The sequence below is a fragment of the Aphelocoma coerulescens genome, unplaced genomic scaffold (genome assembly GCF_041296385.1).
Source record: "Aphelocoma coerulescens isolate FSJ_1873_10779 unplaced genomic scaffold, UR_Acoe_1.0 HiC_scaffold_175, whole genome shotgun sequence".
In the NCBI taxonomy this organism is placed as follows: domain Eukaryota; kingdom Metazoa; phylum Chordata; class Aves; order Passeriformes; family Corvidae; genus Aphelocoma; species Aphelocoma coerulescens.
The window spans coordinates 235877-248581 of record NW_027183523.1 but is presented as its reverse complement, the minus strand read 5'-3'; the positions used below and the strand labels follow the sequence as shown (position 1 = coordinate 248581).

The 12705-nt window shown below is 64.3% G+C and overlaps 1 protein-coding gene across 6 annotated transcripts in view; it reads right to left on the bottom strand.

The window, feature by feature from the left end:
- DGKA (diacylglycerol kinase alpha) overlaps nucleotides 1-12705 on the bottom strand; it is a 40526-nt gene that overhangs the window by 17118 nt on the left and 10703 nt on the right. For 3 of the 6 annotated variants that reach the window (XM_068998814.1, XM_068998812.1, XM_068998813.1), the window contains exons 7-14: nucleotides 12597-12685; nucleotides 10279-10398; nucleotides 8769-8867; nucleotides 7976-8059; nucleotides 5385-5458; nucleotides 3454-3528; nucleotides 3277-3362; nucleotides 2590-2679 (exon numbers count right to left, since the gene is read on the bottom strand). In XM_068998814.1, the coding sequence (XP_068854915.1) occupies nucleotides 2590-2679; nucleotides 3277-3362; nucleotides 3454-3528; nucleotides 5385-5458; nucleotides 7976-8059; nucleotides 8769-8867; nucleotides 10279-10398; nucleotides 12597-12685 (717 nt within the window). The remainder of the gene's footprint in view (nucleotides 1-2589; nucleotides 2680-3276; nucleotides 3363-3453; nucleotides 3529-5384; nucleotides 5459-7975; nucleotides 8060-8768; nucleotides 8868-10278; nucleotides 10399-12596; nucleotides 12686-12705) is intronic. The other 3 variants (XM_068998809.1, XM_068998810.1, XM_068998811.1) reach the window with 3 other exon arrangements.

Here is a 12705-nt window from a genome sequence, read left to right as displayed (position 1 = left end):
TCCCCAGTTTATCCCCAGTCCGTCCCCAGTTTATCCCTAGTCTGTCCCCCGTTTATCCCCAGTTTGTCCCCAGTTTGTCCCAGTCTGTCCCCCGTTTATCCCCAGTTTGTCCCCAGTCTGTCCCCCGTTTATCCCCAGTCTGTCCCCAGTCTGTCCCCAATTTCTCCCCAGTCTGTCCCCAGTTTGTCCCCAGTTTATCCTCAGTCTGTTCCCAGTCTGTCCCCAGTTTATGCCGTCTGTCCCCAGTTTGTCCCCAGTTTATCCCCACTTTATCCCCAGTCCGTCCCCAGTCTGTCCCCAGTTTATCCCCAGTTTATCCCCAGTCTATCCCCAGTCTGTCCCCAGTTTGTCCCCAGTTTATCCCCAGTCTGTCCCCAGTTTCTCCCCAGTCTGTCCCCAGTTTATCCCCAGTTTATCCCCAGTCCGTCCCCAGTCTGTCCCCAGTTTGTCCCCAGTTTATCCCCAGTCTATCCCCAGTTTATCCCCAGTCTGTCCCCAATTTCTCCCCAGTCTGTTCCCAGTCTGTCCCCAGTTTATCCCCAGTTTATGCCCAGTCTATCCCCAGTTTATGCCCAGTCTGTCCCCAGTTTGTCCCCAGTCTGTCCCCAGTCTGTCCCCAGTTTATCCCCACTTTATCCCCAGTTTGTCCCCAGTCTATCCCCAGTTCATCCCCAGTCTATCCCCAGTCTGTCCCCAGTTTATCCCCAGTCTATCCCCAGTTCATCCCCAGTTTATCCCCAGTTTATGCCCAGTCTATCCCCAGTTTATGCCCAGTCTGTCCCCAGTCTGTCCCCAGTCTGTCCCCAGTTTATCCCCACTTTATCCCCAGTTTATCCCCAGTCTGTCCCCCGTTTATCCCCAGTCTGTCCCCAGTCCGTCCCCAGTTTATCCCCAGTCTGTCCCCCGTTTATCCCCAGTTTACCCTCAGTCTGTCCCCAGTTTGTCCCCAGTCTGTCCCCAGTCTGTCCCCAGTTTATCCCCACTTTATCCCCAGTTTGTCCCCAGTCTATCCCCAGTTTATCCCCAGTCTGTCCCCCGTTTATCCCCAGTTTATCCCCAGTCTGTCCCCCGTTTATCCCCAGTCTGTCCCCAGTTTATCCCCACTTTATCCCCAGTTTGTCCCCAGTCTATCCCCAGTTTATCCCCAGTCTGTCCCCCGTTTATCCCCAGTTTGTCCCCAGTCTATCCCCAGTTTATCCCCAGTCCGTCCCCAGTTTATCCCCAGTCTGTCCCCCGTTTATCCCCAGTTTGTCCCCAGTTTGTCCCAGTCTGTCCCCCGTTTATCCCCAGTTTGTCCCCAGTCTGTCCCCCGTTTATCCCCAGTCTGTCCCCAGTCTGTCCCCAATTTCTCCCCAGTCTGTCCCCAGTTTGTCCCCAGTTTATCCTCAGTCTGTTCCCAGTCTGTCCCCAGTTTATGCCGTCTGTCCCCAGTTTGTCCCCAGTTTATCCCCACTTTATCCCCAGTCCGTCCCCAGTCTGTCCCCAGTTTATCCCCAGTTTATCCCCAGTCTATCCCCAGTCTGTCCCCAGTTTGTCCCCAGTTTATCCCCAGTCTGTCCCCAGTTTCTCCCCAGTCTGTCCCCAGTTTATCCCCAGTTTATCCCCAGTCCGTCCCCAGTCTGTCCCCAGTTTGTCCCCAGTTTATCCCCAGTCTATCCCCAGTTTATCCCCAGTCTGTCCCCAATTTCTCCCCAGTCTGTTCCCAGTCTGTCCCCAGTTTATCCCCAGTTTATGCCCAGTCTATCCCCAGTTTATGCCCAGTCTGTCCCCAGTTTGTCCCCAGTCTGTCCCCAGTCTGTCCCCAGTTTATCCCCACTTTATCCCCAGTTTGTCCCCAGTCTATCCCCAGTTCATCCCCAGTCTATCCCCAGTCTGTCCCCAGTTTATCCCCAGTCTATCCCCAGTTCATCCCCAGTCTATCCCCAGTCTGTCCCCAGTTTATCCCCGGTCTATCCCCAGTTCATCCCCAGTTTATCCCCAGTTTATGCCCAGTCTATCCCCAGTTTATGCCCAGTCTGTCCCCAGTCTGTCCCCAGTCTGTCCCCAGTTTATCCCCACTTTATCCCCAGTTTATCCCCAGTCTGTCCCCCGTTTATCCCCAGTCTGTCCCCAGTCCGTCCCCAGTTTATCCCCAGTCTGTCCCCCGTTTATCCCCAGTTTACCCTCAGTCTGTCCCCAGTTTGTCCCCAGTCTGTCCCCAGTCTGTCCCCAGTTTATCCCCACTTTATCCCCAGTTTGTCCCCAGTCTATCCCCAGTTTATCCCCAGTCTGTCCCCCGTTTATCCCCAGTCTATCCCCAGTTTATCCCCAGTCTGTCCCCCGTTTATCCCCAGTTTATCCCCAGTCTGTCCCCCGTTTATCCCCAGTTTGTCCCCAGTCTATCCCCAGTTTATCCCCAGTCCGTCCCCAGTTTATCCCCAGTCTGTCCCCCGTTTATCCCCACTTTATCCCCAGTCTGTCCCCAGTCTATCCCCAGTTTATGCCCAGTCTGTCCCCAGTTTATCCCCACTTTATCCCCACTTTATCCCCAGTTTATCCCCAGTTTATGCCCAGTTTCTCCCCAGTTTGTCCCAGTCTGTCCCCGCTCACCGCCCCCCCAGCGCAGGCTCCGGGCCAGGTCGTTGCCGGTGCCCAGCGGCAGCACGGCCACGGGGGGGCGCTGCGGGAGCTTGGATTTATCTGTGGAAAAACGGGAATTTGGGGGATTTTGGGGGATTTTGGGGGGGTCTGGGGGTCGGGGGGGGTAAAGGGGAAGTGAAGGACTGTCCGGGGGGGGTTTTGATGGGGTTTGGGGGATTTTGGGGGGTCCTGGGGTGTCCTGAAGGGCGCTGGGGAAGGTTGGATTTATCTGTGGAAAAATGGGAATTTTGGGGATTTTTGGGTGGGATTTTTCTGGAAATTTGGGGGATTTTGGGGGGGGGATTTGAGGGATTTTTAAAATATTTTTTCAGGGTTTTTTTTCGGGAAATTTGAGGGATTTTGGGGGGAAATTTTGGAGGGGAATTGGGGGGATTTTTGGGGGGTTTCACTGAGGGATTTTTAGGGGGGGACTTGGGATTTTTTGGGTAATTTGGGGGCTTTTTAGGGGGCATTTTTTGAGGGAAATTTGAGGGATTTGGGCGATTTTTTGGGAGGATTTTTGGGGGGGAATTTGGGAGATTTTTTGGGGAGGATTTTTTGCGGATTTTTGGGGGGATTTTGGAGGGAATTTGGGGTTTTTTGGGGGCGGATTTTGGGGTTGGATTAAGGGGGATTTTTTGGGGGGCCAGCACCCACCGATGGCATCCAGCACCCAGCCCACGGTGCCGTCCCCGCCGCACACCAGGACCCGAAAATTGGGAACTTCCCGGAAAAAATTGAGGCTGGGGGAGGGGGGGGGAAAAAAAAAGGGGTTGGGGGTCACCTCGGGAATATCAGGGACCCCCCCCGGGAATATCGGGGACCCCCCCTCACCCCCGCATGGGACCCCCCTCCTGCAGGTTGTAAACCTGGCGGGGGTTCAGCAGGAACTGGAACTTGCGGAGAACCCTGGGAAAAATGGGGGGAAATGGGGGGAAAATGGGGGAAAAACGGGGGGAAAAAAAGGGATTTGGGATCTGGGGGTTTGGGGGGGTCAGTGGCCGCCCCCTCCCCACCACAAGGAAATGGGGTGTGGCCGTGTCCTGGTCACCACCGTGTCCCTGTTCCCGTCCCATTCCAACCCCAATCCCATCCTGTCGCTGTCCCTGTTCCCAGTCCCGACCCCGATCCTGATCCCATCCCATCGGTCCCATCCCATCCCTGTTTCCATCCCAATCCCCTCCCACCCCATCTTTGTCCCATCCCATCCCAATTCCGATCCCAATCCCGTCCCTGATCCCGCTCCCAATTCCAATCCTGATCCCGATCACGATCCTTGTCCCCATTCAATCCCACCCCATCCCGTCCCTGTCCCTGCTCCCGATCCTGATCCCAATCCCAATCCTCGTTCCCGTTCAATCCCACCCCATCCTGTCCCCGTCCCCATCCCGTCCCTGTCTCCATCCCCATCCCCATCCCGATCCTTGTTCCCATTCAATCCCACCCCATCCCGTCCCTGTCCCAACCCCAATCCCTGTCCCCACCCCATCCCAGCCCCATCTCCATTCCTGTCCCAATCCTGACCCCGATCCCAATCCCAATCCCTGTGCCCATCCCAATCCTGATCCCGATCCCAATCCTTGTTCCCATTCAATCCCACCCCATCCTGTCCCCATCCCCATCCCATCCCTGTCCCTGTCCTGATCCTGATCCCGACCCCAATCCTTGTTCCCATTCAATCCCACCCCATCCTGTCCCCGTCCCCATCCCGTCCCCATCCCCATCCCCATCCCCATCCCGATCCTTGTTCCCATTCAATCCCACCCCATCCCGTCCCTGTCCCAACCCCAATCCCTGTCCCCACCCCATCCCAGCCCTGTCTCCGTTCCTGTCCCAATCCTGACCCTGATCCCAATCCCTGTGCCCATCCCGATCCCGATCCCAATCCTTGTCTCCATTCAATCCCACCCCATCCCGTCCCTGTCCCTGTTCCTGATCCCAATCCAATCTCCATCCCCATCCCATCCCGTCCCTGTCCCTGTCCCCATCCCGTCCCCATCCCAATCCCAATCCCAATCCCGATCCCGATCTCGATCCCCATCCCCATCCCATCCCTGTCCCCGTCCCCGTCCCCATCCCAATCCCCGATCCCAATCCTGATCCCCATCCCAATCCCGATCCCGATCCTGTCCTTGTCCCATCCCTACCCCGATCCCAATCCTTGTCCCCATTCAATCCCACCCCATCCCATCTCTGTCCCAACCCCGATGCCAACCCCGATCCCCATCCTCATCCCATTCCCGATCCCCATCCCGTTCCCGACCCCGACCCCGATCCCCATCCCCATACCGATCCCGATCCCAATCCCGATTCCCATCCCCACCCCCATCCCATTCCCGACCCTGACCCCGACCCCCATCCCGACCCCGATTCCGATCCCCATCCCGATCCCCATCCCCATCCCGATCCCGACCCCGATCCCCATCCCCATCCCAATCCCGACCCCGATCCTGTTCCTGACCCCGACCCTGACCCCGATCCCCATCCCGACCCCGATCCCCATCCCCATCCCCATCCCGTTCCTGACCCTGATCCTGATCCCAACCCCAACCCTGACCCTGATCCCCACCCCGATCCTGATCCCGACCCCCATCCCCATCCCAATCCCGACCCCAATCCCCATCCCAATCCCAATCCTGATCCCAATCCCCATCCCCATCCCAACCCCAATCCCCACCCCGATTCCCATCCCGACTCCCATCCCGATCCCGACCCCGATCCCGACCCCGATCCCGACCCCGATCCCGACCCCCATCATCCCAAACCTCTCTCCCTGTTTCCCGCCGCTCTTGGGGTTGACGAACACGAGCAGGGGGTGGGTGTTGGGCAGCGGGGTCACCTGGGGGGGACACGGGGGGGACACGGGGTGAGGGGACACTGGGGGGACACCGGGGGACATCGGGGGGACACGGGGGGGACACGGGGTGAGGGGACACTGGGGGGACACCGGGGGACATCGGGGGGACATGGGGGGGACATGAGGTGAGGGGACACGGGGGGACATGGGGGGACACGGGGGGGACACGGGGTGAGGGGACACGGGGGGACATGGGGGGCGACACGGGGGGGACATGGGGTGAGGGGACACTGGGGGGACACCGGGGGACATCGGGGGGACATGGGGGGACACAGGGAGACATCTGGGGGTGACACGGGGGGGACACGGGGGGGACACGGGGGGGACATGGGGGGGACAGCGGAGGGACATCTGGGGGTGACACGGGGGGGACACGGGGTGAGGGGACACGGGGGGACGTGAGGGGACACCGGGGGACATGGGGGGTGACACGGGGGGGACACGGGGGGAGATGGGGTGAGGGGACACTGGGGGGACGTGAGGGGACACGGGGGGGACACGGGGGGGACACGGGGTGAGGGGACAAGTGGGGACATGGGGGGACACCGGGGGACATCGGGGGGCGACACGAGGGGGACATGGGGGGAGACGGGGTGAGGGGGCATGGGGGGGACATGGGGGGACACCGGGGGACGTGAGGGGGGCAACACGGGGGGGACACGGGGGGTACATGGGGCGAGGGGACACGCGGGGGACATGGGGGGACATGAGGGGACACGGGGTGAGGGGACACGGGGGGGACGTGAGGGGACACGGGGGGACATCGGGGGGTGACACGGGTGGGACACGGGGGGGACACGGGGCGAGGGGACACCGGGGGGACACCGGGGGGACACGGGGGGGCATGAGGGGACACGGGGGGACACCAGGGGGGACACAGGGTGAGGGGACACGGGGGGGACGTGAGGGGACACGGGGGGACATCGGGGACAGGGAGGGGACACGGGGGGACACCGGGGGACACGGGGGGGTCATGGGGGGACACAGGGGGACATCGGGGGGTGACACGGGGGGGACATGGGGGGGACAGCGGGGGGACATCTGGGGGTGACACGGGGGGGACACGGGGTGAGGGGACACGGGGGGACGTGAGGGGACACCGGGGGACATGGGGGGTGACACGGGGGGGACACGGGGGGAGATGGGGTGAGGGGACACCGGGGGGACGTGAGGGGACACGGGGGGGACACGGGGTGAGGGGACACGGGGGGGACATGGGGGGACACCGGGGGACATCGGGGGGCGACACGGGGGGGAGACGGGGTGAGGGGACACCGGGGGAGGACACCGGGGGACACCGGGGGACGTGAGGGGGGCAACACGGGGGGGACACGGGGGGTACACGGGGTGAGGGGACACGCGGGGGACGTGAGGGGACACCGGGGGACACCGGGAGGGACACGGGGTGAGGGGACATGGGGGGGACACGGGGGGGACACGGGGGGGACGCAGGGCGAGGGGACACCGGGGGGGACAAGTGGGGACATGGGGGGACATGAGGGGACATGGGAGGACATGGGGGGACATGGGGGGACATGGGGGGACATGGGGGGACATGGGGGGACATGGGGACAGGGAGGACACGGGGGGGACACGGAGGGGACACGGGGTGAGGGGACATGGGGGGGACATGGGGGGACACCGGGGGATGTGAGGGGGGCGACACGGGGGGTACACGGGGGGGACACGGGGGGGACACGGGGCGAGGGGACACGCGGGGGACATGGGGGGACATGAGGGGACACGGGGTGAGGGGACACCGGGGGGGACGTGAGGGGACACCGGGGGACATCGGGGGGTGACACGGGTGGGACACGGGGGGGACACGGGGCGAGGGGACACCGGGGGGACACCGGGGGGACACGGGGGGGCATGAGGGGACACGGGGGGACACCAGGGGGGACACGGGGCGAGGGGACACGGGGGGGCATGAGGGGACACGGGGGGATGTGGGGGGACATGGGGGGACATGGGAGGGGACACGGGGACAGGGAGGACACGGCGGGGACACGGAGGGGACACGGGGTGAGGGGACACGGGGGGACACGGGGGTGACACCGGGGGACACCGAGGGGACAAGGGGGGACAGTGAGGTGACACCGGGGGACACCGGGGGGACACGGGGACAGGGAGGTGACACCGGGGGGACAAGGGGGGACAGGGAGGTGACACCGGGGGACACCGGGGGACACCGGGGGGACAGGGAGGGGACACCGGGGGACACGGGGGGACACGGGGGGACAGGGAGGTGACACCGGGGGACACACGGGGACAGTGAGGTGACACCGGGGGACACCGGGGGGACAGGGAGGTGACACCGGGGGACACCGGGGGGACAGGGAGGTGACACCGGGGGACACACGGGGACAGTGAGGTGACACCGGGGGACACCGGGGGGACAGGGAGGTGACACCGGGGGACACGGGGGGGGCCACGGGGCCACGGGGTGACACCGGGGGACACGGAGGGGCCCGTTTCGGGGGGGGGGGGGGCGCTGACCCGCAGCGCCTGTCCCTCGGGGGTGGCGAAGGCCGGGGGTGTCTCCGGTGTCCCCTCGCTGTCCCTCGGGCTGTCCTGGCGCTCCTGCCACCCCCGGGACCCCCCCTCGGGTCAGCGGGGACTGGGGGACACCTCCGGGGACACCCGGGATCCCCCAGGACACCCCCGGGACCCCCGAGAACCGCCAGGACCCTCCTGGGAGCCCCCCCAAGATTCTCCCTTTAACCCTTCCAGGACGCCCCGGAGCCCCCCAAGAACCCCTTAGGACCCCTCAGAACCTCCCCAAGACCCCTCAGGACCTCCTGAGACCCCCCCCGGGACTCTCTAAGAACCCCCAAGACCCCGAGAACCCCTTAGGACCCCCCAGAACCGCCCCAGGACCTCCCAAGAACCCCCAGGACACCCCCGGGACCCTCTAAGAACCCCCAAGACCCCCAAGAACCCCCCCTTTCACCTCTCCAAGGCCCCCCAAGATTCCCCAGGACCTCCTGGAACCCCCCAGAACTCCCCCCCCCCCCCAGGACCCCCCCGGGAATCCCACAGAACCCCTTAGGACCACCCAGGACCCCCTGAGACCCCTCCAGACCCCCCAGAACACCCCCAAGAACCCCTTGAGACCCCCAAGAACCCCCTGGGACTCTCCCAGAGCCTCCCAGAACCCCCCCAAGAACCCCTTAGGACCCCCCAGCACCCCCCAGGATCCCCAGGACCCACCCAGGACCCCTCAGAAGAGCCCCAGGACCCCCCTCGGGACCCCCCGAGACCCCTCCAGGACCCCCCCGGCTCCCCTGACCAGCAGCACGGGGCAGATGCAGGCCGGGGGCAGGACATGGTCCCGCAGGTCCCCGCAGTCACAGCCGGGGGACAGCAGGGGCTGGCACTCGTCATGGACCTGGGGGCACCAGGGGGACCGGGATTGGGATTGGGATTGGGATTGGGATTGGGATTGGGATTGGGGACAGGGACAGCAGGGGCTGGCACTCGTCATGGACCTGGGGGCACCAGGGGGACCGGGATTGGGATTGGGATTGGGATTGGGATTGGGATTGGGGATGGGGACAGGGACAGCAGGGGCTGGCACTCGTCATGGACCTGGGGGCACCACGGGGACAGGGATTGGGATTGGGATTGGGATTGGGATTGGGGACAGGGATTGGGGACAGGGACAGCAGGGGCTGGCACTCGTCATGGACCTGGGGGCACCAGGGGGACAGGGATTGGGATTGGGATTGGGATTGGGATTGGGGACAGGGATTGGGGACAGGGACAGCAGGGGCTGGCACTCGTCATGGACCTGGGGGCACCAGGGGGACAGGGATTGGGATTGGGATTGGGGACAGGGACAGGGATGGGGACAGGGATGAGGTCAGGGACAGGGATGGGGACAGGGAATGGGAATGGGAACAGGGACAGGGATTGGGATTGGGGACAGGGATTGGGACAGCAGGGGCTGGCACTCGTCATGGACCTGGAGACACCGTGAGGACAGGGATGGGGACAGGGATGGGGACAGGGATTGGGGACGGGGACAGGGATGGGGACAGGGATGGGGACAGGGATTGGGGACGGGGACAGGGATGGGGACAGGGATGGGGACAGGGATTGGGGACGGGGACAGGGATGGGGACAGGGATGAGGTCAGGGACAGGGATGGGGACAGGGAATGGGAATGGGAACAGAGACAGGGATTGGGATTGGGGACAGGGATTGGGACAGCAGGGGCTGGCACTCGTCATGGACCTGGGGACACCATGGGGACAGGGATTGGGGACAGGGATGGGGACAGGGATTGGGGACAGGGATTGGGGACAGGGATTGGGATTGGGGACAGGGATGGGGACAGGGACAGGGATTGGGAACAGGGACAGGGATTGGGGACAGGGATTGGGGACAGGGACAGGGATTGGGGACAGGGATTGAGGACAGGGATTGGGATTGGGATTGGGGACAGGGGCACCAGGGGCTGGCACTAGTCATGGACCTGGGGACACCACAGGGACAGGGATTGGGAACAGGGATTGGGGACACCCTGGCTATTGGGGACACCACAGGGACGGGGACAGGGACAGGGGTTGGGGACACTCTGGCTATTGGGGACACCACAGGGATGGGGACAGGGACAGGGATTGGGGACACCCTGGCTATTGGGGACACCACAAGGACAGGGCCACCCTGGGGCTGGGGCCGTCCCCCCTTGTGGCTCTGTGGCCAGCGGTGGGAGGTGTCAGTGTCCCCTGGTGTCCCCTGGTGTCCCCTGGCGTCCCCAGAGGTGTCCCCAGAGGTGTCCCCAGAGGTGTCCCCACCGTGCGGTGGCACCAGACGCAGCTGAGCCCGGCCAGGCTCTGGAAGCTCCGGACGCGGCGCTGGCAGTGCCAGCAGCGGGCACCGTCACGGCCACCGCGCACCCAGACGTGGCACTGCTCCTGCGGGGACATGGGGACACCTCTGGGTCACCTCTGGGTCACCCCTGGGTCACCCCTGGGTCACCTCTGGGTCACCTCTGTCACCCCTGGGTCACCCCTGGGTCACCCCTGGGTCACCCCTGGCACCCCCTGGCACCGTCACGGCCACCGCGCACCCAGACGTGGCACTGCTCCTGCGGGGACATGGGGACACCTCTGTCACCCCTGGGTCACCCCTGGGCCACCCCTGGGTCACCTCTGCCACCCCTGGGTCACCCCTGGGCCACCCCTGGGTCACCTCTGCCACCCCTGGGTCACCCCTGGGTCACCTCTGGGCCACCCCTGGGTCACCCCTGGGTCACCTCTGCCACCCCTGGGTCACCCCTGGGCCACCCCTGGGTCACCTCTGTCACCCCTGGGTCACCCCTGGGCCACCCCTGGGTCACCTCTGCCACCCCTGGGTCACCCCTGGGTCACCTCTGGGCCACCCCTGGGTCACCCCTGGGTCACCTCTGTCACCCCTGGGTCACCTCTGGGTCACCTCTGCCACCCCTGGGTCACCCCTGGGTCACCTCTGGGCCACCCCTGGGTCACCCCTGGGTCACCCCTGGGTCACCTCTGCCACCCCTGGGTCACCCCTGGGTCACCCCTGGGCCACCTCTGCCACCCCTGGGTCACCCCTGGGTCACCCCTGGGTCACCTCTGTCACCTCTGGGCCACCCCTGGCACCCCCCATGTGGGACAGACAGGTGGACGGATGGACAGATGGATGGACGGATGGACAGACAGGTGGACACAGGTGGACACAGATGGACGGACGGATGGATGGACGGATGGACAGACGGACGGACAGATGGACAGATGGATGGACACACAGATGGGCACTCAGATGGACAGATGGACACAGATGGACACTCGGATGGATACTCGGATGGACAGATGGGCACTCGGATGGACACTTGGATGGACACTGGGATGGACACTGGGATGGACACTCAGATGGACACTCAGGTGGACACTGGGATGGACACTGGGATGGACACTGGGATGGACACTGGGATGGACACTCGGACACTGGGATGGACACTGGGACGGACACTCGGACACTGGGACGGACACTGGGACGGACGCTCGGACACTGGGACGGACACTCGGACACTGGGACGGACGCTCGGACACCGGGATGGACACTGGGATGGACACTGGGACGGACGCTTGGACACTGGGACGGACACTCGGACACTGGGACAGACACTGGGACGGACGCTTGGACACTGGGACGGACACTCGGACACTGGGATGGACACTGGGACGGACACTGGGATGGACACTGGGACGGACACTCGGACACTGGGACGGACGCTGGGACGGATGCTCGGACACTGGGACGGACGCTCGGACACTGGGACAGACACTCGGACGGACACTTGGACACTGGGATGGACACTGGGACGGACGCTCGGACACCGGGATGGACACTGGGACGGACACTGGGACGGACACTCGGACACTGGAACGGACACTGGGACGGACGCTCGGACACTGGGACGGACACTGGGATGGACACTGGGATGGACACTCGGACACTGGGACGGACACTCGGACAATGGAATGGACACTGGGATGGACACTGGGACGGACACTGGGACGGACACTCGGACACTGGGATGGACACTGGGATGGACACTGGGACGGACACTGGGACGGACACTCGGACACTGGGATGGACACTGGGATGGACACTCGGACACTGGGACGGACGCTGGGACGGATGCTCGGACACTGGGACGGACGCTCGGACACTGGGACGGACGCTCAGATGGACGCTCGGACACTGGGACGGACACTCGGACACTGGGACGGACGCTCGGACACTGGGACGGACGCTCGGACACTGGGATGGACACTCAGATGGACGCTCGGACACTGGGACGGACACTCGGACACTGGGACGGACGCTCGGACACTGGGACGGACGCTCGGACACTGGGATGGACACTCAGATGGACGCTCGGACACTGGGACGGACACTCGGACACTGGGACGGACGCTCGGACACTGGGACGGACACTCGGACACTGGGACGGACGCTGGGACGGACGCTGGGATGGACACTGGGACGGACACTGGGACACTGGGACGGACACTCGGACACTGGGACGGACGCTCAGACGCTCGGACACTGGGACGGACGCTGGGACGGACGCTCGGACACTCACGGCCGCCTCCCGGCGGTTCTTGGCGTAGGTGCTGATGCAGGCGGGGGGGGCCCGGCCGGAGCAGCGCTCGTGGACGGTGACCCTGCACACTGAGAGGGTGGCACTGTCA